Below are 24,326 nucleotides of genomic sequence, written 5' to 3' on the forward strand. Positions count from 1 at the left end.
AGAGATAGGAGAAGAGTAAAGAAACTACTTTTAAAGAATTGTCTTGTGTGGCACCTAGCACATCAAATACTCAATACATGCTTTTAAAAAACAGAATACACAAATCTCTGGTCTCAAGCTACCAGATAGTACAAATGGGAAATGCTTCTCGTTGCTATCACACTGCATTCCAGAGAGAAGTCATCTCTACTGTAGACCCATCTGCCGAACCAAACACAACCCACCAAATTTGCTTTGTAAACCACTGCTAACGCCTTCTTGATAATGCCTCTCATTATCGTTTAACCTCTGTATTGATTCATTCATTATTCACACATTAGTTGGCCTGTAGGTAGATTTGTTTACAGTATTGTAACAACATTTTAAACTATGTTTAAAATGACTTACCAAGTAATTGATGACATAAAATCGGTCATAGTCTCTGTTCTTCGGGTTGATCCTACGATGTTGTTTTTTCCTCATGTGATCTTTAAGTGTGTTTTTGTCTCTGAAGGTCTTCTCACAGTACAAACACTGTAAACTAAAAGAAACACACAGGCATTGCTAAACATATCTCAGACAGTTGCCGAAAGAACCCTCTTTTTAATCTAACATTTACTTGTTTGAGTCCACAAAACAAACGAGGGTAATACGGTCCTTCCATGAATCCCCTCTCCCTCCCTCCAGTTGGCTTTGTAGAAAGCATGGTATGACTTCCTTTGCAGTAGTCTAAACTTGGCAGTTGAGTTGAGACTGTGGCAGAGATTGCTCTGTTTCCAGACTGTGACCACTGCAAACAATGTGACAGTGGCCTCCTGTCACTGGAGCCATACCTTCCCTGCCACGATGGCTGTCATCCCTGGGAACTACGTGCCAGATCACTTGTGACTTGCCAGGTATCTGGTCACAACAATGAGAAAAGTAACTAATATAGATTGTGAGTATATTTTTCATGATATAACTTACATGGTGCTTGGCATAAATCATGTATTTTAATGTAAAAAGTTAAAAACTCACTAGAAGGCAATATAATCTAGACAAAATGCACATAATACAAAAAAAAAGTAAATTTCCACAATGTAAAAAACAAGTAACTTTCATTTCTTTAATTATAAATTAATTTATTAAAATAATTTTTAAAAATTTAGAAATGTCTAAGATTAAGTTAGGTTTAGGCTGTGTTTCATGAAAGAGCACCTACTTGTCCAGTTTCTTCTGTAGTGTGCATAGGAATTCAGTGCAGTTTACAATGTTGTCTGGCAAACCAATATTGAAAGCATGCTCCCTGGCCATGTGGTTCAACAGAACAGATCTGTGAAGGAATATGAACAATCTCTATTATTTATAAAAAATGTCGGAGCAAATCAGGCTAGAAATAGCATTTATATAATAACAATTGATCAAAGCATAAGCAAGTACTAAATATTGCCATAAACACTGAGCCTCGTTAAAATGGATATGCTACACAATATGTGAACACACATGTCTGTTTTCCGACATTGCAAGGATTAGACTCGGTAGGAATATCAGGTCCTATTATTTGATCTAGTAAATAATGATGCTGCCTCTGCTTCTCCAACTCACTATGAGAATGATGGTTAATTTTAGACATTAGCTTTACTGGGATAAGGAATACTAGAGAACTAGGAAAGCATTTGGTGTGTGTGGTGGTGAGGCTGTTTTCACAGAAGACTGGTGTACATCTGAATGTAGAAGCAAGAATCCTACTCTTAGTGGGCAGATGTTATTCTCTTGGTCTCTCTCTCCTGGGGTTAAGACACTATTAATTTCTATCTCTCAGATACTGGAACTCTAGGCTCTCTGGCCTTGGGACTCCACCTTACATCAGTGGTCCCAGAACTCTCAGGCCTTAGGCCTTGAAATGAGTTACACTTTGAATTCTGATTTTGAGCCCTGTGGATCTGCATGAAGTACTTCTGTCTCTAACTTTTAGATGGTACATTGTGTGTTGTGAAATATTTGTTTACACAGTGTGAAGACATGTCACTGTGATTGGTTTAAAAGAGCCGAATGGCCAATAGGTAGGCAGGAGAAAATAGGCAGGATTTCCAAGGATAGAGAGAACTCTGGGAAGAAGAGAGGCAGGGACTATATCAGAGAGATGTGAGGGAGACACTGAAGAGGTCAGACATATGGTGTAGAGTAGAGATAAGTGAGCCATGTGGCAGAATGAAGATTTAAAGAAGTAGGTTAATTTAAGCTACAAGAGCTGGTGGGACAAGCCTAAGCTAATGGCCAAGCTTTCATAATTAATAAGAGGTCTCCATGTTGATATTTGGGGGCTGGTGATCCAAAGACAGGCTGACAAGAAAGCAGGCTACAACTGTGGGACTGCTCAGCCTCTATAAATGCATGAGGCAGTTCCACTAGTAATCGTCTCATGCATTCTGTTCCTGTGGAAAAATTAATTATTCTTGATTAATACGATGGAGAAGAAAAGAGGCAACTGGTTCATAGTAAGATGGCTTTTTCTGTGACATGAGATCATGGACGTTTACCTAGTACAGCATCAGACAGAGATTATGAACCCACTGTTAACAGATGTTACCTGCAAGGGTCATGATAACCTGGAAGCACAATTATCAGCTTCTAGACTAGCTTCTACACAGAAAGAAACTTGATTTCTAAATTTAAATTTATTTTTAACTTATGTGCAAAAATATGATGTACATATTCACTGATTACCATATGGTATTTTGATAAATAGATATTGTATAGTGCTTAAGTCATATCTGCTCTACCATGGATCATTCAAACTTCACTCTCTTGGTTTTGTGGGATACATTATATACTATATACATTATATACTATACCTAGTACATTAGCACTAGGTATAGTCACCCTGCTGTGTGGCAGCTGCACACTGGACCTCTTACTGCTGTTTAAATATGATGCACACACACTGATCAACTTTGCCTTTCCCACTACCCTTCCCAGGCACTGGTAGTCAACACTCTATTCTCAACTTTTTTTCAGATTCCACATATGAGTGAGATCATGAAATACTCGTCATCCTGTGCAAGGCTCATTTCACTTGCTATCAATCATGCCATGATGGCTCATTTCACTTCTATCCCTGCTGATGTGATTCAACTTTTTAAGGAGTTAATAGTATTCTATGGCATATATGTATCACATGACAATCTTAATTCCTACAACTTAAATAACAAGAAGCATATTATATAATACAGGACTTTATCATAAATGAAGGTCAGAATTTTGGGGAATGTATCAGTATGTATATCACTATCAGAGTGTGCATAGTTTATTTTATATACCTTACTTTATTCCTCCAAAGTGTTTTCTAGGTTTTTTTTTTTAAATAAAGCAAACTTCTCTCTATGAATGTGTTAACTTTTTCTGTTCATGATATGGGGGGACACATTTATTAATCTGTGGTTAATAAGCTGTCTTGTCTAACTGTTTAATGACATAACCTATAACTTCAACTAAAAATATTAGTTGGGTACTTTACAGTGCTGGTCAGACCCTCAGAGTTCTCCCAGGACATCCTACCCATGGGTTACAGGGCAGAGCCCATGCTGTAGAAGACTCCAGCTAGAACTTCTTATAGGAAATGGGGTGGGTAGATAGATGGCAGTGGAATGATGCACTGAGTCAGGAAACTGTCTGTACTCCAAATCCTCACTAGGGCAGGGCAGAGACCTTAGGGTCCAAGGAGAAGGGCCCAAACACAGTTATACATGCCTAGGACTTCTAGGGTGAGATGCCAACTATTCCTAGATGGAGTGAGGAATAGCAGCTGGCTCGAGGGTAGACGAGTTGGCAGCTTTTCCACTACTCCAAGTTATGGATCCAAGACCCCTGATTGTTATGATTTGTACCGAGTGTACTCATGGGAGCAGAGTCCTCCCTCATCCTCTGCAGATTAAAGTCCTGGAGTCTAAGGTCTAAAAATCAGGAGATGAGACCTAAACCAATGGCTGGTTCAAGGAGTGTGTGAGATAAGAGGTATCCCAAATCACTGTGAACAGTGGCATCTGGAGTCTGAGAGCTGACTCAGAGGAGTTGGGATAGCACTGTTCTTAGGACCAGTTTATAGGTTCCACTGGACGAAAGCCCATGCCATCTGACTCTAAGGTCTTTTCTAGGAGTAGTAGGCCTGAGTCAGATCTGCCCAGGGTGTTTAGACTAACATACAAGCTTTGAAATGGACACAGATCTAGCAGTTGGCTGAAGAGCTGCAAGTGTACTGGGATGCTTCCCAGGGGTCCAGCCTTTGCTGTTCACCTTGAATGCTCTTGAGGCCTAGTCGTCCTGTACCTTTCTGGGGCCTGCCAGACAGACATCTAGATATTGAGAGTGAGGGCATGGAGGTGAGCACACAGTGTGAGTTCTACTATGAAGGCTCAGAAAGTTCAAAGAGTTTCCTGCCTTGCCACCTGCTATTTTCCCAAGGTTTTCATGCCCACTTGAGACTTGGGAGGGTTTGAGTAGCTGCAGACATTCTGAAGAGAGGTTATTATGGAGCTAACAGTCTCCATGTAGTCCCAGGCTCTAGGCTGGTGATCAGGATGATGTCCTTTTGGTTTTTATTGGGTTGCCTAGACGTGGCCCAACTTGACCAGGACTTCCTGGGGATTCCACACTTGACATTCAGGCACTGAAGGGCACTAGGTATAGGTAGAGCTATCAAGAAGGGGCTTGGCTCTCCATTACTATGATGGCTAATTTATGTGTCAGCTTGCCTGGTTAAGGAAAGGCCATGCAGCTAGTAAAGCATTATTTGTGGGTGTATTTGTGAGAATGTTTCTGGAAGGGACTGGTCCATATAGACGAATACCAAATAACGACAAGAACCCTGACCAAAGTGCTGGATAATGCTTTTGTACACTGGTTTAATAAAATACTGATTGGCCAGTAGCCAGGCAGGAAGTATAGGTGGGGCAAGCACACTGAAGGAATGCTGGGAAGAGGAAGAGCAGAGTCAGGAGTCACCAGCCAGACACAGAGGAAGCAAGATGACAAGGCAGAACTGAAAAAAGGTACCAAGTCACATGGCTAAACATATATAAGAATTATGGGTTAATTTAAGTGTAAGAGCTAGTCAGTAATAAGCCTGAGCTAATGGCCAAGCAGTTATAAATAATATTAAGCCTTTGTGTGATTATTTTATAAAAGGCTGCAGGACTGTGGGTGAGAGATTTGTCCCGAACCACGGGCCAGGCGGGACACAGGAAATCTTCCAACTACACCAGAGCAAGCAGAATAACCTATTAAGAACTTTGAGAATGAGATGGACATCTGTTTATCTTCTCCTGTCCTTAAGACCCTGAGATGTCACTATTGCTGGTCCTTGGGGTTCCCGGGTCTTCTGGTTGGGACTAAATTCACCATTAATTCTCTTGGAACCCAAGATTGCAATAGGTATATTTGTGGAACTTTCAGACTCTTCCTAAATTGTATGAACCCAGACTCATAGTCATATTCTTTTATATATCTTATTGGGACCTAAGTGGTTTACTAGCTTATTCAAAATTGGGTGATTCAACCTATGAGCCTAAGACAGGAAGGCCAGGGCAGGCCGGGATGCACTGCACTCATTTTTCTAGCCACAGCAGGGAGCGGGCAAGGGCAGGGTAGTCTCTGCCGTCTGGCTGAAGATGGCACCATCTGCTTTATCTCCCAGATTTTGAGGTTCTTTAAGACCAGCCAAGATGATTCACTAAAAGTGTTACCTTAGTTTCTCATCAATTAACTTTCATTTCCAGGAAATTACATGCACAACAATTTTAACTAGTATTTCAACTACCTTCTTTATAATGTTAATTTTATCATTAATCACACAGCTTTACTTCAAGATGCTATGGAGAAACTTCTGGTTTTCATGATTATTATATTTTTTCAATATTCTCAATGGCCCTTAAGGGCATGCAATAATTATGACTATATAATTAAAATATTCTAGATAGAATTAAGTTTTACTTAAAATATTATTTCAAATACTTTTTCTTCTCAATTTTTCCTCAGTATACTTTAGAAACAAAGTTTTCCGTCTCTTTCTCCTGTCTTATTTTCCTTCCTAGTTCACAGCAGACATTGTCAGATCTTTCTTTACAGTTCTGTGGTCTGGATAAATGGGATTAGGTTAAGAGTACGGCTGTGCGAGAGGCCCCCATGGAAAGAAGGCGTGAGCTCTGCGCACCAGATCGTCCCTGACAGCACTGAGGACAAAACAACTTAATTCCATCAAATTAGAATTCATAATAATTCCAAGTGTACTTGTTTAAGAAAGATGACTGGACTACGGCAGGAGCTGTGGGCTTTGCTGTGTCTTAACTGGCCTTCTCCATTTTCCTCTGCGGATCCTCTCTAACCTTCACACCAGCAGACTCGCAGCTGCTAGGGGGGGCAGCATGGGCGTGGACGTCCCTGAAGAGTGTCACCACCAACCCTGCTTGATAGATGCTGCCCAAGCTCTCGTCACAAAGTTCTCAGCTGACTTAGAGAACAAAATCTCACCACCTGAGCATTAGTCCAAATAACCAATGACCTGTTTTTCTTTTAAATACTGCAGCTGCTTGAGGAAAACTATCAATTGTGGCAAATACTATACTAGATAAAACACCCCAGGCAATCTGGGGAGTGAGACATCATGAAGCCTTTTGAGAAGTTATGATAAATCTGGGGGTTTTAGAAGACCATACACAAATTTAAGGCTGTATGAAGACCCAGAAAAGACCCAAGAAGACCACAAAATGGGGGCTAAGATGAGTTATGATTCGATGTGGGGTTGAGGTTTGCTCTAATCCAAGTAAAAAAATCCTGTAATAAATGTCAGAGATGACATATTGGCCCAAAGCATTTAAGAAAGTTGTAGAATGGAAAACCTGTTTCCGTGGAATTCCTCACTGCAAAACATACACACACCATGGAAGCTCGTATCATTTCGCTCTCGCTGTTGCTGATCCAGGACTTCTTTCTGTAAATTATAAAAAGATTTATGAGGTTATCTTCAATATCTGCAGTTAGTCACTGAGAAATACCAGTCTGAATGAGAGTCTAAGAGTACAAAGGTCATGTATGAAAGCTGCTCATACTTCAAATTTCTTGTTCTTGTCTTGACACTGAAACTCTAAGTCTCTATCAGTTCTCTCCAGGGGAATACAAACCTCACTCAAGAAGAGCAGGAGGTGGCCAACACAAAATGAACTCGGGGTATTTTGAAAGTTATTATTTTTTGTCTCACAATGCTGTGTATGGACATTTTTTTTAAACCTTATAGATCTTTTGTTTACTTGTTATGGTTTATGGTTTTATTTTAGGGGTTCTCTGTGTTTGTGAATGTGTACTTCTCAGCATCTTTTTCTTTGACGCTCCCCATGTTTGTTTATTTTATCCTATTTGAATTTGTTTTCATTTTATCTTATTATTAGTTTTTTAGAAGCTTATTTATATTCTAATGAAAGAGAGACAGCGTATGGATTTGGGTGAGTGGGGAAGTGGGGAGGATCTGGGAGGAGTTGGGGGAGAGAAAACTGTAATCAGAATATACTTTATGAAAAAGAATCTGTTTTCAATTAAGAAAACAATGAAGAACTAAGTATGCACACAGCAGTAGACCACCCCAGTCAGACAGCAATGGGTGAAACTCAGAGTCAGCAAGGACCGGTCTTATCACCTTCCCGAACCTTCCTTTGGTCTATGTCCATCTTTTCCTCTCTTCACTCTCTCAGACCAGAATCCGCTAGGGTCTTTGACTGATCTTATCCTCAAAACCTCCGTTCAGTTTGTAATCAAGTTCTGACAATTCCCCCACTATCTCCAAAGCCATTTTTCCCAGTCCAGGTTTTATTAAATTATTATGAAATTACTATAAATAAGTATCAGAGTAACCATGACGGCAATCGTTCTCTCATCGACTTCCATCAAAGGCAGAAAGCCATTTATTAAACAGTGCTTTTATGTATAATTACCGTGTGGCACTGCAACTGAAATGATTTTAAAATGTTCTGCTCTAATCAGGGTGGCTCTACACATTGTCTTTCTGGGAGGTGCGTTCATTCCTTTCTTTTTAATTTTACAAGCCATTAGCTGTTATCAGATCCAGTGTGACTCTGATTTCTTACTTCGATACAACAGGTGAGAGCACTCGGAAGGCCTGGGATGATCTGGATTGGAAATCCGAATTCCACCTATAGTCAATATTTTACTTATCTCCATAAGACTTACTTTAAGGTACAAATAAAAATGCCATCTCTTGGTGGTGCATGCCTGTATTCTCAGCACTCAAAAGGCTGAGGCAGGAGGATCACAAGTTGGAGACTCACTGGGCTACCCAAAGAGGTTCAGGCCAGCTTTGGCTACACAGTCCAGATTCATTCTCACAAGCAAAATAAAACAAAACAACAACAAATCCAAACAGAAAACCAAAATATTAAAAGCATACAGAAAATATTGCCTCACATTACTGTTCACAAGATTAAATCAAAGAATTTATCTGGGCCTGATGGTGCTTGCCTTCAACCCCAGCACTCTTGGGGTAGAGACAGGTGAATCTCTCTGAGTTTAAAGCCAGAGTGGTCTACATAGTGAGTTCCAGGTCAGTCAGAAATACATAGTGAGAGACTATCTCAAAATAAATAGATAAACAAACAACGAAGATCAGATAATTTATGTAAGTGTTTAAACTGTACATTCATCACTAAATGATGAAATTTAATGTTATTTAGATCAAATAAGTTCTCATCATAATTCCCATCATCTCTGGTAACTGTTGCCTGTTTTATCTTCTGAAAAGAAATGAAATCTTTGAAGTTTAAAAACAGTCATGATGTGTTCTTACATTATATTTATAGGCTTCTCTCTACATTTTCTTCTAACATGGGACTCCAAACAGAACTTCACAGAAGTCACTTCATTCTACAAAAACTTAAAGACTAGCATATGATGAGCTGGAATCTTGAATCTTAAGGTATACTACATAGTATTTTTGGAAATACATCATCAAACGTCTAGAAATGTTCATCCAAGAAAACAAAACAAACCAAGAAGCCATCTTGGAAGTCGAGCTCTGTCACTTTGGTGTGTGAGCCTTTAGGGAGCCTTAGACTTTAGTGGCTGAGCTCTTGCTCAGCTTTAAGAAGCCATCTTAATGAAAATCAAGTCAGTAACCTCTAGCTTCTGCCACAACGGAACAATGGACACTAAACCTACCCTTTCATGAGAAACCACAATAAAACCAATTTCTGTATATATTTTCTGTATTTTCAGGCATTGGACAACAGCCAAAGCGTGATCTTTGAGAGAAAAAAATTAACACATTAGTTATTTTCTGCTAGGGGATATTTTTCAGACTAACAGGATAGCTGAATACCAACAGTAGCTACCTTACTAGGCAGAAAAAAAAAATGATCTCAGGATGCTAAGACAGATAGAACTTGGACAAGCAGTAAGAACTAATGATGTGGAGAAGGAGCCCAAGAGACACGTATTGGGATTCTTCTAATATCTGGCCCTTGAACTCCTGGACTCAACTGATCATTCTTCTCACTATAGATGAATGCTGCCATGCTCGGCTTTGCTCAAATTCTCTGCAATATCCTTCCTAAAGAGCTGGAGAGATGGCTCAGGGGTTAAAGAGCTTATATTGTTTTTACAAAGGATCTGAATTTTGTCCCATGAACCCAGGCACAGGGAGGCTCACAAACTTCTACAACTATAGCTCTAGGGGATCCAATTCCCTTGGTCTCCAAGAGCTCCCACATTCATGTGTGTGCATGCACACACACACAAAACAACAACAATAATAATAACAAACACTCCCTCCACCCACCCAAACAAAAACAAAAAAAACCCTTCAAAAGACTTACCATGCTCATGGATTGTCAGAATTATTAATAGTGTGAAAATGGTAAGAACACCAAAAGCAATCTACAAATTCCATATAACCCCAATCAAAGTTCCTGTAATATTGTTAATAAAGCTAGAAAAAAAGTCCTAAAATTAATATGAAAGCATGAAAACCTCCAAAAGTTAAAGCAACCTTTAGCAGAAATAGCTAGAACCATCACAATACCTGATGTCAAATGACACTATAGTGCCATAGTAACAAAAATTATCTGACACTGGCACAAAAATAATCATGTAGTCCACTGGAATAGAACGGAGGACGCAGAAATGAACTCACATATTTATAGCTACCTAAATTTTGACAAAGCTGTCAAAAACATATATTGGAAAACCACACTTAACAAATGGTGCTGGGAAAACCAGACTTCCTCATGTAGAAGAATGAACTGTCTTTAACCACAACCATCAACTCACTAGGGATTGGACCCGGCAACTCTGAGCTGCTGGAGCAAACAGCACAGATGTCCTTCTGAAAAGGACACCGACTATGCACAAAATAACTGCAAGAACTGACGATTGGGACTGCTTGAAACATAAAAAAGCTTCTGTTCAGCAAGGAAAAGGTCACCAGACTAAAGAGAAAAATCTTGGCCAATTGTACATCAGAGAGGGGACTATAATATATAAAGAGGTGCAGAAATTAAATACCAAACCTCTAAATTACCCAACCAATAATGAACTGAACAGACTTCTCAAAAGCAAGTAAAATAAAATAATCAACCAACAAATACTTGAAGAGCATCCAATATATTAGCCATCAGGGATATGTAAATTAAAGCCATTTGTGGCTATTTTCTCAATGTTTCTCTAATACAATCTATTTTCTCAAAAAAAAAATGTATGGGTTTAATTCATTCTTTGGCAACTTTATACATGTAACAGTGCTTTCGGTTGACCCTCATCCCCACGCTCTCTCATTCCTTTCCACTTTTGACATCATTCCCTCCAATTCCTATGGTGATTTGAAAGAAAATGGCCCCCATAGGGAGCAGCATTATTAGAAGGTGTGGCTTTGTCGGAGGAAGTGTGTCATTGTGGGAGTGGCCTTTGAGATCTCCTCTGCTCAAGTTACACCCAGCACACAGTTCACATCCTGTTGTTTGTGGATCAAGATATAGAACTCTCAGCTCCTTCTCCAGCACCATGTCTGCCTGCACACTGTCATGTCCTACCATGATGATAACAGACTAAACCTCTGAAACTGTAAACCACCCCAATTAAATGTTTCCTTTATAGGAGTTGCAATGGTCAGCTGGGTGGTGGTGGTGGCACACTTCTTTAATCACAGCACTTGGGAGGCAGAGGCAGGCAGATCTCTGTGATTTCAAGGCCAGACTGGTCTATAGAATGAGTTCTAAGACAGAGAAACCCTGCCTTAACAAAACAAAACAAACAAACAAAAAAGAGTTCAGACAGAGATCTAGAGAGTTAGAAAAACACTAATATTTTCCTACAAAGCACCCATACAAGCGTCACTGAAAAGAATCAGATGGGAGGATTTCTCAACAGTTGGAGGTTTAGAGCACACTAATACAATAGGAATAACAAAATACACAAAATAATTATGCCTTACTCTTGATGTAATTAGAAAAGGAAGTACTCTACACAAATTCATTTTCTAGATCATTGGAATTTAAATCTGGTATGCAATGGCTTAATTGTGCACAGGATGGTTTTGGAGATGGCCTTCCATGCTTTTCTCTGTGTTCCAAATACAAGATGCAATTTGACTTGTTTACAATGCAGAGTTCTAGCTAGAAAATATTACTATTATAGTGTATTGTAACACAAATCTATTTGACTTTTAGGATCTTCTTACCTCTACAAATGATGTAGTTGTTCGGTTTACCTTATTTGCATTTACTCTCTTCTACAGCCATCTATGTTCACCTGCTAGTCACAGAGCTTCTTTTCACTGTTAGTGGGTTTACTTCTGCATCTAACACCCAGCTACACCCGATTTCTACTTATTCTAATTTGTTAGACCCTTGGCTTATTGTCTGAGCCTGGAACTAAACTACTGGAGTTTCCAAGATGAGCTGAAGAAACAGAGGCCATCAAATACTAAGAACATAACTAAGTCAAATATGCTGGCATCCAAGAATGAGCAACACCTGCTGCCTGCCTTTGCTGTGATATGATAGTTACTGCCTTGCCAGTAGCCATGTGGGGGGAGGGGGAGTAGCAAGTGGCAATTGAGGTTCGAGGTGTCAGTCCATAGGAGGAAACTCTCTGATGGATCAATCTCATTTAGACAAGGCTACAAGATGACAGACTCTGAAATGTCTTCTGGAGTGCTTTCACATGTTGCTGCTACAATCTTTTCTCTGGTATCTGATATGATGTATAAGGATGTGGGGAGTCACCTACTGCCTATATTGTAGTGTGTTTATCTCCTGAAAACATGCAGATCTACTTGAATTTTTATCTGTGGATTGTCAGGAAGATGATTTCTCCTTAAGCTGTATAATTTTGATGAACAAAAATGAATACAAGGATATGCTACACAGTCAGGGCCCATGAGTTCCCCCTAAGGAGCTGCTTCTGATCACAGCTCAAATTAAAGATTACTGGGAGCCAGAATAGCTCAAATTCCTTTCATCTTGATGCTGAGAATTGCAGTCACAGGTTTCTTGTGCACCATTAGGTGGTACTAAGCTTCAAAATAGCTTTAGATTAGACCATGGTCTTGTTATCCCTAAGATAAACATTCCCAGAAAATTAATCTTTAGTTCACAAGGATATACTGAAGTGTCTGGCTAGGCCATAAATACAAAATAGACCAATTACTGCTAGCTGGCAAATGACTAATTCTTTGCACCACTTCCTGACCTTAATTTGTGAATATAATTCTGATTAGTCAGGGCTATAGAAAATAATTTGACCCTATAGCCCGAAAATAGGGCTACAGGTTTTTCTTGATATTCAGGAGTCACACACAGAGCAGAAAGTACATTTTGAGATTTAAAGTGTCATGGAAAGTGCTGGCTGAGCTGATACTAAAAGATATATGGTACCTAAGCCTGAACTAGAGAATCTATGACACCCCTAGCATCTTTGTTCCAAAACCCAGCACTCACCAGGCAACTCTGAAATCTAGAAGAATTCGGAATTTACGACTTCTAATTACAAAGTGTTAGTTCAAAATGTTTACATAGTCATGGGTTAGTTTGATTTGCTTTTCCCTTGCCTGGGACAATTTTTTTTATTTTTTTATTTTTTTTTTTTATCTATAATCATTCACTTGAGAACTTGTATGTGACCTTTTGCCTGAAAGAGTTTGTTGGGATATATAAGCTTTAAAAAGACATGAAGGATCAGAGCAACATGAGAGACAACATGAGAGAGAACAGCATGATGAGAACAACATGAGAGAATAAAGAGAGAATCCATCAGGAAAATACGCGAGTGTCCTCATTTTCCCTAACCTCTCAGACAGAAAAGTCCTAGTTTACACCAATGCCGTGGATTCCTCTCAAACCCTGTGCTGCCTTGGAGGCTGGCTCTCCCAGGCAGCGTTACTACCTCCTGCTGAGAATGCCATCTCTCTTATGGGTTCTCTGAGATTTCCATCTGCTGAGGTTATCAAGTGCCAGAGAGGTGATTTTGCCAGAGAAATAAACTCTGTATGTTTATTTAAAATACGATTATCTGATGCAGGGACGATGGGAGGGAGGGAGACAGACAGAGGGATGGAAGGAGGGAGAAAGGGTTGTAAAAATATAAAGAGTGTGCCACATCAGAAGTGAATCCATGAAAGCTTGTATGTAATAACCCCCAAGGAGCATATGATTGGCTCCCAGTTTTCGTTTTCTTTCTTTCTGCTTTTATTTTTGAGGTGGGTGGTTGGGGGTTGCGACAGGGTTTCTCTGTGTAGCCCTGGCTGTCCTGGAACTCTCTCTGTAGACCAGGTTTGTCTCACAATCAGAGATTGGCCTGCCTCTGCCTCCTAAGTGCTGGAATTTAAGTCATTGGCCACCACAGCCCAGCTGGTTTCTAGTTTTCTACTGAATAAAATGCATAATTTTTAGTACTGCTCCATAACACTTGACTCTAATTTAAGATCTTCAAAGCTTTCTATTATGTTGTTTCTTCATGTAACTCTGTTACAGGTAAAGCAAGAAAACAATTTGTATAGCATTGCAACTAGCAGGTATCAAGGACTCATTTTGATTTTTTTAACCAGGCAAGGGCCTGGGAAACAGCTTTTTTTGCCCAGTGGGAGTTTTCTGCCCTCTGCCTTAACCCCTCAAAACTTAGTCAAAATGCTACCTCTCTAAGGTGAGTGGAATGGAAAGCCAACAGTGACTTAGGAGTTCTGTAGTCTTTCAATTCTCTGACTAACTAGTGCACAATGCTACCTTTGACACAACTCCTTCCTAAGGCTCAGTTTCTGCTGATGTCTAATTTCCCATGAAAACACCTTGCCAATAATTAAAGCTGCCATCCTAGACCATCGTGTGGCACTTCCTTTTGCCAGTTAAATTGGCCAGGCATGTATATTGCTTCTTCAGGAAGCTGTACTAACAATCAGTACTAATGGAAAATGAGCTGCAACTATATACACACTACAAATTTACATGCTCTGCTGAAGATCAAAATGGGCTTCTCAAAGGATTAATGATCCTGTAGATCCCTTACTGAAATAGGGCTTGTATTTACTGCGGATGGTTTGTGTGTAAAAGGATGTTCTCAGAACAATCCCACATCTGCGGGAAGGTATCTACACTGTGATTGTGCAGAGCTAGAATGCTTCAGTGATAATGCTTGCCAAACACACACAAGGTCTTGGGTTCCATTTCTAGCACCATGATGTGAAGATTCTGGGAAAATTCAGAACTTGTGTTTACAGATTCCACAAGGTTGATTGATTAGAACTCCTGTGATTGTAGCAGCCTGGAACATTGCAGGCCTTGAGTCAAATGGTTTGGTGCTATTTTTAGGCCTCATAAGAGCCATTTATTGCCTACTTCTGTGTCTGATCTAATGCCACTGTGACTACCAGGTAAGACCTTTTGGGGTGTATTAACTGACTCCTGGCTGCCATCAACCCCAAAGCCAAGAGTGCTGCCAGACAGCATCTGACACTGCCGGAGGACAGCTTCCCTGGCTTTGCTGCGGCCCGTCTGCCCGTTTCCACTGATGTATTTGAAAACTGCCTTGATTTATGGCTTTCTTTTGTTCTGTAACTACAAAATGCTCAAGAGCCTATTTGCACATGGAATGTCTGTGTTCCAGGGCCACAGTCACTCAGATTTGACTCTTTAATAATCTATTTTTGTTCCCTTTGAGGAAAGAGTTGTGTTTGGTGCAGAGAATGTATACCGGGGAGCTCACAGCAAGTTGGTAATTGTCTCAAGAGAAGAACCTACTGTATAGGAAACTACTTTAATAAAAGGAAGGATTGTTGGTTATGATTTTTAAAGTCCTAAAGTTTCTTTTTTGTTCTCTTCAAACATATAATAGATAATTTATGCAGCCTAAAGAGATACACAGAGAATTTTACATTGCTTCAGGGATAGGTATATACTTAAAATTACCAGTTTAATTCTGACTGTAACATACATAATTTTAATAAGTATGAATCTTAAATGCATAAAAATACACTCCTAAGACAGCTTGTTGAGCAAAACAGGGGGTACAAGTCAAGAAGAGGAAATGAAGTAGAGTGGTAGCTATCAATTCCAATCATTAAGCAAGACAAATGTACTTTCACAGCACAGTTATTTATTTTTCATTTTTATTAATTAAATTTGTTTTACTTTTTTAAATTATTAAAGTGAGTTGGGACTGTAGCTTAGTGACAGAGTGCTTTCCTAGTATCTACAAAGCCCTGGGTTTGATCCCAGCACTAGATAAAAAGCCATGAATAATCGTATCATGGTTTGTCTGTATCTACTCTACAAGGATTTACTCCTGGGAGTGCTAAACTGAAAGGAAATTCTCCATATTTCTTAAGATAAAAACACCAAATAAGATAAATTCTTTTGGTCAGATAGTAGCTATATGTAAAATAAAACATATAAATATTTAAATCACAATGCTATTTTGTCTATAACAGTTTTATCTATTGTCATCAACTTAGTAAATTAAGAAGACATGGAGATATGCCATGCTGCATGAGTTAGTAAGTGGGAATCTATTTACTAGAAGCAGCTTTCCTTTAACTTAGTTACTATTTTACCTTATCTCCCAGTTTTTATTATGAAATGGCTCTTTTCAAGAGAGAAGTTAGAAGAATAGTACAGTGAAACGCCTATCCTTCATGTCTGTCAGCTGTGAACATTTGCCATCTGCCCTCCCCCACTTCTACACACAAATTACATCCTTATGCATTTCTTATTTTCTAGCTGAATTATTTAAAAATAACTTGCAGTTACCTTGTATATGATTCAAAGCCATAACACTATCACTATTTCTCCTAAGAAAATACAGACTTTAAGTGGCAGCTATGTGACAGGTAGACTTCTTCAATTGCCCCAATAATTTATTTGAACATTCTTCACTACATCTAGACCACCCTGGGTTGTAGATATCCTGCCTCGAAATCTGAAACCACAAAATAATTCAACAGCGACTCGGTTCTGTTATATGGAAAAGCGAAAACTTCTGAGGTCAATAACATTAGAGTAAATGGATGGTGGCCAGGAAAGCCTCAATACTGTAAATCTCTCTAAACGTTTTTCACCAGACAAGCTCATGAAGGGCTGAACTGTTCTCATTCATCCATGCAGACCCAGTGTGCATCTAGATAGAGTACGAATGTCTGTTGAGTGGAGTTGGCTTTAGCTTGCTCAGATCCTTTAGTGAGGAAGAGTCAAGGTAGAAGAGACCCGTGGTCTCCATGCCCTAACATCTGCACTCTTATTGCTGTTTACTTTGAACATGAAACAATAAAACATCATCATCATCATCAAGTCAAACCAACCCCACCCTAAGCCCCACAAGGACTGAAACCAAACAACCACAACCCAAACTAAGCTTTAACCTCTGTGCTTCTTCCATAACATACATGTTGCCTGGTGCTGACCTGGCACACTGGTCAGCCTGGGCTGCCCAGAAACAGCCTGGGCTACTTGGGCTATCAAGAAAGCACCCCCCCCCCCCGCCCCTTACTTTTCTTCTCATTCTTCGCATTTCTCTTTGTACATCTTAGCAGCTAGCATATGTTTAGAGTCATTTATGAACAAAAAGATAAAGATGTGCAAATCAAAGCTCATTAGCTTTGTGGTTCTATTTTTCTAAGAAATTTCATGCTGGGCTATAAATCAGGCTTTATTTGTGGGTTTCAGAGAGGAGAGATGGAGTGAATGTCACAGATGTTATATGCTTGAGTTTCTCAAAGCAGTTGGAATAATGAGATGGGGTTTTCATTATAAAATTGGCTTGCATGGGAACCACAGTGGTAAGAATACAAGGTCAGCTTGTGCATCAGGCAATGAGTCATAGTAACAAGCTGTACGTTTGTCTCACAGGGACAGAGCTGCGAAGGGGTCAGTGCAGAGTCTTTCATCTTTATTCATAAGCAGGAAGCATAGGAAACCTCAATAAAGCTGCAGGTGCAGAGTCATGGGGAGTGACGCAGAGGTAGAAAAGGAAAATGGGAACCTGGCTGAAAAGGTTAAGAATAAAAACAGTAAGTGTAGGAGTGAAGCATTTGGAAAACATTTTAGCAGAAAAACAAAAAACAAACAACAACAACAAAAAAACCCCAAAACCAACAACCCTAATGTTTAAAATGAAGAATCTAAACGAAATGGCTATATTAACAAACCAAACCCAACAACCCTAATGTTTAAAATGAAGAATCTAGACGAAATGGCTATATTAACAAGACAAATCCAGAACAAGGACAGTCAGAAGAGTCTGCTAGGGTGTCTTGGTCAGGGGACCCTGGGCAATTCTCTAGTCCAGACCATCTTCCTAGCACAGTTATGGCAGTGGCCCTCAGGGCCCACAGGTCGGCAACAGAACCTCTTGTTCCTCTAGCTTGCCATTCCCAGAGCTGTTTGGTCCTTTAATGCCTACAGTTATTCTAATAAGTGTTTTGGGCTGATGTAAGACAAGGAAGCACAGTTTTGAGAAAAAGAGAAGAGAAAGTGGATAAACAGGCATAATCTACTGAAAATAAAAATGAAAAGAATATACACCCTCCCTTATAGGTGACCCACATTTGGTTCTCGGCTTTCTTAGAAAAGGAAAACAGACCAGGTAGGGGGTTTGTACAGTGGAGAATTTGATTGGTCATTGTCCCTGTCCTTGGGAGGTAATTTATAAACACTTTGAATTTTCCCAGACTGTGTTACTCTGTTACTCAGTGGACCCTCTTATTATGGTTGATTACTTATGCTACACAGATGACTCAGGATGATGGTCAGCTAAGCCGAAAGACCAGCCAGGTGATTTTAGTAGGTTGGGCTCTGAGCCACAGGACCCCTGGGTGTGGTCAATGATTTAATCAACCATTGAAGATGTCTCAGTAAAAGCTTGGAAACCAATCCTGGAGGAAGATTTCCTGGTCAGAGACAGCCAGTCTTCGCACACACAGATGTGCTGGAAGGGTAATACCTCTCAAGGGATAGTGAGAGCTCTGAACAGGGAATCTCCTAGACTCTGCCCTTGGAGTCTGCTTGGCCTATTCTGCTTTTTATTCTACTGCTGTAATGACAAGGATCCTAAAACAGTGTTTGCTGGGGATGTCTTTCTGTATGCTGTGAAATGTGTTGCTCTGATTGATTGATAAATAAAACACTGATTGGCCAGTAGCCAGGCAGGAAGTATAGTGTAGGCAGGATAAGCAGAGAGGAGAATTCTGGGAAGTAGAAGGCGGAGTCAGGAGACGCTGCCAGTGGCCACCGCAATGAAAAGTAAGATGTAAAGATACCGCTAAGCCATGAGCCACGTGGCAAGGTATAGATTTATAGAAATGGGTTAGTTTAAAATATAAGAACTAAATAGCAAGAAGCCTGCCACAGCCATACAGTTTATAAGTAATATAAATCTGTGTGTTTACTTGAGTCTGAGTGGCTGCAGGAGCCAGGTAGACACAGGAAAACTCCAGCTACAAGTGTTTTCCAGGGCCCTGGGAATTGCTAAGGCCAATCACTGACTCTGAAAGACTGGGTACCTTTGCATTGTAGCTAGTTTATCAGAGCACAGGCAGCTGGTGTCAGAGGGGAGGACTGTCCCTAACCTACGAGTCTGACCTAACCTGGGGAAGCTGGTGTGTGAAGTTATTGTAGATATATAATGAACACACAAAAGAACACTATGGAACACACTGGCTAAGCTGCTGCACCCCCAAACTCTGGAATGCCAGACAACCACTGTTTGACTACTCTGACACACTTGTAAGCTAGTCTAGTAAAGCCCCTTCAATGTACAGTCATTCCATTGGTTCTGTTCCTCTAGAGAACTCGGACTTACTCTCTGACTAGCTTCTTCTTTGGATCTGCACTTCCTATGAAGGCTTTCCTGACAAGTGAAGCTTATCTTTCATACCCTCTATGCTTTTCTCTTACTAAACTGTACTTTGTTTTGGGGGGTCTCAGCGTTGAGTCTAGAGATGGGTAATGCAACACTGAGGATTAGATTATAGTTTCTGCCAAAGGCTCAGTTGTTACAGGGCTGGTGCCCAGGCTGTTACTGCTGAAGTTGGTGTAAACTACATGGTAGCACCTAGAAGGAAGTTTTCAGGTCACTGGAGGCACGGTCTAGAAGGAAACGTTGGGGCCCTAGTCTCTCCTACTCCCCAGGCAACACTGAGGACTGAACCAGAGTTTGGTCACGCTAGACAAGCACTCTTGTCCTTTTTGTTCCCTGAAGTGTTTTTGCTTTGTCACATGCTCCTAACAAGAGCAAGGAGGAAGAGGGATAGAGATTTACTAAAGAGTATGCTAAAATCAGTAATTTCTAAGTTCCATCACACGTACCCTCTCAGTACCAACTACTGGCCTTCAGAATTGTACTTTATATACTACACTCACAATTTCAAACACGGGTCACATTTTCAGTAAGATGCCTGGCTTGGATTGGATGGTATTACAAAAGTACCTGGTAATGAGTGGCACACTCTGTTAGCACACAGAGTGCTGCAAAGACAAACTTCTGGCAAAGTGTAATGGAGGCAATTAAATTAGAAATTTATTAATAAGATGGTTAAAAAGCAAATAAAAATAGCAACCAATAATAATAGTTCTAGAATGTATTTCTGACAAGTTGGTGGGGTCAGTTGTCTCTTCAATACAGGTAGTTTGGCAAGGCTAGAGTCACAGTGTGTCTCAGCTCACATTCCTGAAGAGATGATGCTGCGCCATTCACATCAGCTTTGAGAAGACACCACTCAAGCTGGGTGTGAGCCAGGAGAAGAAACTGAAAGGAGTCGTGACTCTCCTCCCCTTGAGTGCTTGAACCGGCCAGGGTTATTCTCAACCAGTTGCCATTGTCTCCATTCTACTACCAGAAGGGAGACTACCAAAGAATTCTGCCTACTTCCTTATATGAAAATAGTGGTGCCTTTTCTATTGCCCTTCCAGACTTAGCTCTATGTTCATTTACCTGAATCTACACTTGGACCAAAAAACCAAAACAAAACAAAAACAAAACCCCAAATGCATCTCTAATGCCCACAGCAGGGAAAAGGGCTCCTCAAGCTATACTTTATTATCTTATCCACTTAGCAGAATACAAGTGTTTGTGTATCTCTCTGTATGTTTCAACTCTCTGAAAGGAAAAAAAGCATCTACCTTACCCAAAGGGGCACTAAAGTCATGGCTACCAATCAGCCATGGAGGGCAGTGCCTGATCAATCAGCCATGGTGGGGAGTGCCTGATCAATCAGCCATGGAGGGCAGTGCCTGATCAATCAGCCATGGTGGGGAGTGCCTGATCAATCAGTCATGGAGGGCAGTGCCTGATCAATCAGTCATGGAGAGCAGTGCCTGATCAATCAGTCAGGGTGAGCAGTGCCTGATCAATCAGTCATGGAGGGCAGTGCCTGATCAATCAGTCAGGGTGAGCAGAGCCTGATCAATCAGTCAGGGTGAGCAGTGCCTGATCAACCAGCCATGGAGGGCAGTGCCTGATCAATCAGTCAGGGTGGGCAGTGCCTGATCAATCAGTCATGGAGAGCAGTGCCTGATCAATCAGCTATGGAAGGCAGTGCCTGATCAATCAGTCAGGGTGGGCAGTGCCTGATCAATCAGTCATGGAGAGCAGTGCCTGATCAGTCATGGAGGGCAGTGCTTGATCAATCAGTCAGGGTTGGTAGTGCATCACCAATCAGTCAGGTGCATCACTTCTGCTAGGATAAGGAAAACAGGAAGAGAATTTCTTAAAATTAGAGGAACAACAACAAAAACAACAACAAGAAAAATCTACCAACACTCATACTGAGAGGACATGGTAGCACCAGGATGGGCTTCTCCTGGCCCCAGCCTCTACTAGGCCTGAGTTTCAGTTTCTGTTTCAGTTTAGGTTTCTGATAGGGCAGGTAGGGGAGATACTGCATACAAGTCATGATTCAGCACTGACAGCCCCAGCCAATCAGAAACGTATTAGTGTGGCTGCTGCTCACTTGGCCAATCATGTGTAGGATGACCTAATCTCCTCCTGGTTGTCTATAAAAGGAGCCTGCGAGCTTCTCTGGGGGTGGTTGTCATTTTGTTGGGTGGCCGACCCTTGCATGCAGGAATTCTTCTCTTGAGAAATAAACACTCTTGCTTTTGCATACATGAGTGGTGGTCTTTTGTGGGGTGATCTGCAGACCCTAACATTTGGGGGCTTGTCTGGGATAGCCCCTTCCCCCAGACCCCTGACACACTGTGCGGTTGGTTAAGGAACCGGAAACTAAATGAGAGCTCTCTGTCTTTGTTCGTCTCTGTTACATGTGACTTTGTAAGGCTTGAGCCGATCCTGGAGGCCCTGGTGAGCCATCAGGTGAACGTGCTAGTGGCGCCAGCACCAGGTGGGTCGGGAGACATCTCAGACCCACCAGACAGGAAGTGGGTCCCATTGGAAATTGAAGTGGAACAGAGCAGGTCACTCCTGCCAGACAGGGCTCACTTACAGAGAGAGAGGCTGCCTGCCAGATGGGGCTCGCTCACAATGATAGAGGCCATTGTCCCGATTTTGGTTCTTTTTTTCGTGCGCCGTACAGGTACACTGTCTGGTGTGTTGTGTTATCCTTCTGCGTCTTTTGTCTTGTAATCACTTTTATTCTTCTAGAAGAGATGGGGCAGACAACCTTGACCCCTTTGAGCCTATAAGCCAAAACTTATCCTTCCCAGTCACAATCCTTGTCTGCAACACCCAGTATGCAGGAATCAGAAAAGCACAATACATTTCACTAATTGAAGCTTAAAGGTCAATGGACCATGATTCAGTTTTGTGCAGAGATGCTTAGCACAAAGCTACTCTCAGAGTGGAGCTTACCTGTAGCTTATCTAAATTTGATAGACAGCTGCAATCCCATTCCCACAAAAGAATTCCTTTCAAGTGTCAAAGGTGCTAAATGGTATTAGAAAAGGATGATCTGTAAGAATGTGATGACCTGGGCCAGGTGGTGGTGGTGCACGCCTTTAATCCCAGCACTTGGGAGGCAGAGGCAGGTGGATCTTTGTGAGTTCAAGACCAGCCTGGTCTACAGAGTGAGATCCAGGACAGACTCCAAAGCTACACAGAGAAATACTGTCTCAAAAAACAAACAAACAAACAAACAAAAAACAAAAATAAAACAAAAAAAGAATTTGATGACCTGAGTAGCAGTTCTCACTAAAGATATTTAATATATGTAGAGCACAGCAGAGACAGGAATGACTATCAAAGATTATCAATGGCATTATGTTTTCGTAATAATGATAAAACCTTCTCATCATTTTGTGACAAAAGTGGAAAGTCAAAATCAAAGCATCTCAATGAAGAAACAAAGACCGTCCATGTCAGTGAGCAAAACAAGTCAAAGAGAAAACGCAGAGAGAGTCTCTCCTTTTCTCCCACCCACCCCTCACATTTTGCAGGGCTGGGGATTAAGCCCAAGTTTTCACACATGCTAGACAAGCACTGTAACTCTGAGATATGCCCACACTCCTTGGAGGGAAACTTACTGGATGTTGTTTCACTCCCCCAAATCCACGCGATTTCATCTGACTAATATTTCACCTTCTTAACAGACATCAGTACCTCCCACCCTTTCCGAAGCTGCAGTGAGTGTCAATAACCATCTGCTTGCGACAAGGGACGGCGAGTCTCATCAGGCAGCTTTGAAGAGGGAGGAAGGCACAGCAGACAGAATGTCTTTAAAAATGGACTAGATCCAGGGTGGTGTGCGCCTATAACCACAGAACAGGACAGGTGAGCGAAGGTAACCTGTGAGCACAATGTAGTCTACAGCAAGATATCTCACCCCTGCCAGCCAAGCTAAGAACTAAAATATAAAAAGTGTTAACCATTCACAGAAAACAGATTATCATCATAAAAAGGTAGATGTGTAGGGTAATATGAAAATAGAAGAGTTAAAGATATGAGAAAGTTAAAAAGGCCAGTACCCTGTCTTTAATAAACATACAAAATAATCTAGCTTAGGTAAAAATAGAGAGAATTTGAAAACTGAATAGACAGCATTGATTGACTGGAAATGTTCATCTTTCTGACCACAGATGAAAGAGAGTTACCAGCATGGCGTGTCTCAGGACAGTGCTAGCTGCCTGAGACGGGACTGGCTGAGTCAGCACCAGGTCAGCCACAGCCCTATGTTTTTCTAGTGGATAGAGAAACATTGAAAACATAGTCTTCAAATTTTAAAAGAAAATAGAAGAAGCTTAGGTCCAAGAGAATAAAATGTCCAATGACAACACATTTTTTATTTCCTTGCATATGTATTTATGTTCTTTTCTAACAAACCCAATTTAAAAACAAGCCATTTGCTTAGGAAGGGAGACCAGACTTGATGAGGGTGCTTGGGGTGAGAAACAGTTCAAGGTGCTTCCTTTCCTATAGGTTCACTAAAAGGCACGACTGCACACATCTAACCTCTGATCTTGTCTGTCCATCCAAAGCAACAATAACACTGCCTTCCTAAGTCCACACAAAGAATGTACACGTGAAAATGACTTGGAAATTTTAGGCATCAGAGAAACAAGTTCAAAATGGTAAACTTTGGGATGCAGATAAATATTTTCAGGTTCTGAACTCATAATTAATCCCAAGGTTAAAATCATTCAAAGGCCATTCATGCTACCTCGATCTCTGCTGGACTGTTAAACTAACCATGTTCTATTCACCAGGAAATGCCATTCTATGCTTATTTAGGGAAGATTTATTTTAGATGAAGTTCTAAAACTTATAATGTTCTACAAAGCCAGGCATCGTATGAGAAAGCTATAGAAGTGTATTTATATTTTAATTTGAGGAGACTGATATATAATAATATTATCTTCTACTAAAAGTCTGTAAAA

General features: G+C 40.7%; 1 protein-coding gene across 2 annotated transcripts in view; it reads right to left on the reverse strand.

The window, feature by feature from the left end:
- Znf277 (zinc finger protein 277) overlaps positions 1–24,326 on the reverse strand; it is a 128,991-nt gene that overhangs the window by 13,622 nt on the left and 91,043 nt on the right. For both annotated transcript variants that reach the window (XM_059279477.1, XM_059279476.1), the window contains 3 exons: positions 6,852–6,943; positions 1,181–1,291; positions 388–520 (listed from right to left, as the gene is read on the reverse strand). In XM_059279477.1, the coding sequence (XP_059135460.1) occupies positions 388–520; positions 1,181–1,291; positions 6,852–6,943 (336 nt within the window). The remainder of the gene's footprint in view (positions 1–387; positions 521–1,180; positions 1,292–6,851; positions 6,944–24,326) is intronic.

This window comes from Peromyscus eremicus, chromosome 14 (genome assembly GCF_949786415.1).
Source record: "Peromyscus eremicus chromosome 14, PerEre_H2_v1, whole genome shotgun sequence".
In the NCBI taxonomy this organism is placed as follows: Eukaryota; Metazoa; Chordata; class Mammalia; order Rodentia; family Cricetidae; genus Peromyscus; species Peromyscus eremicus.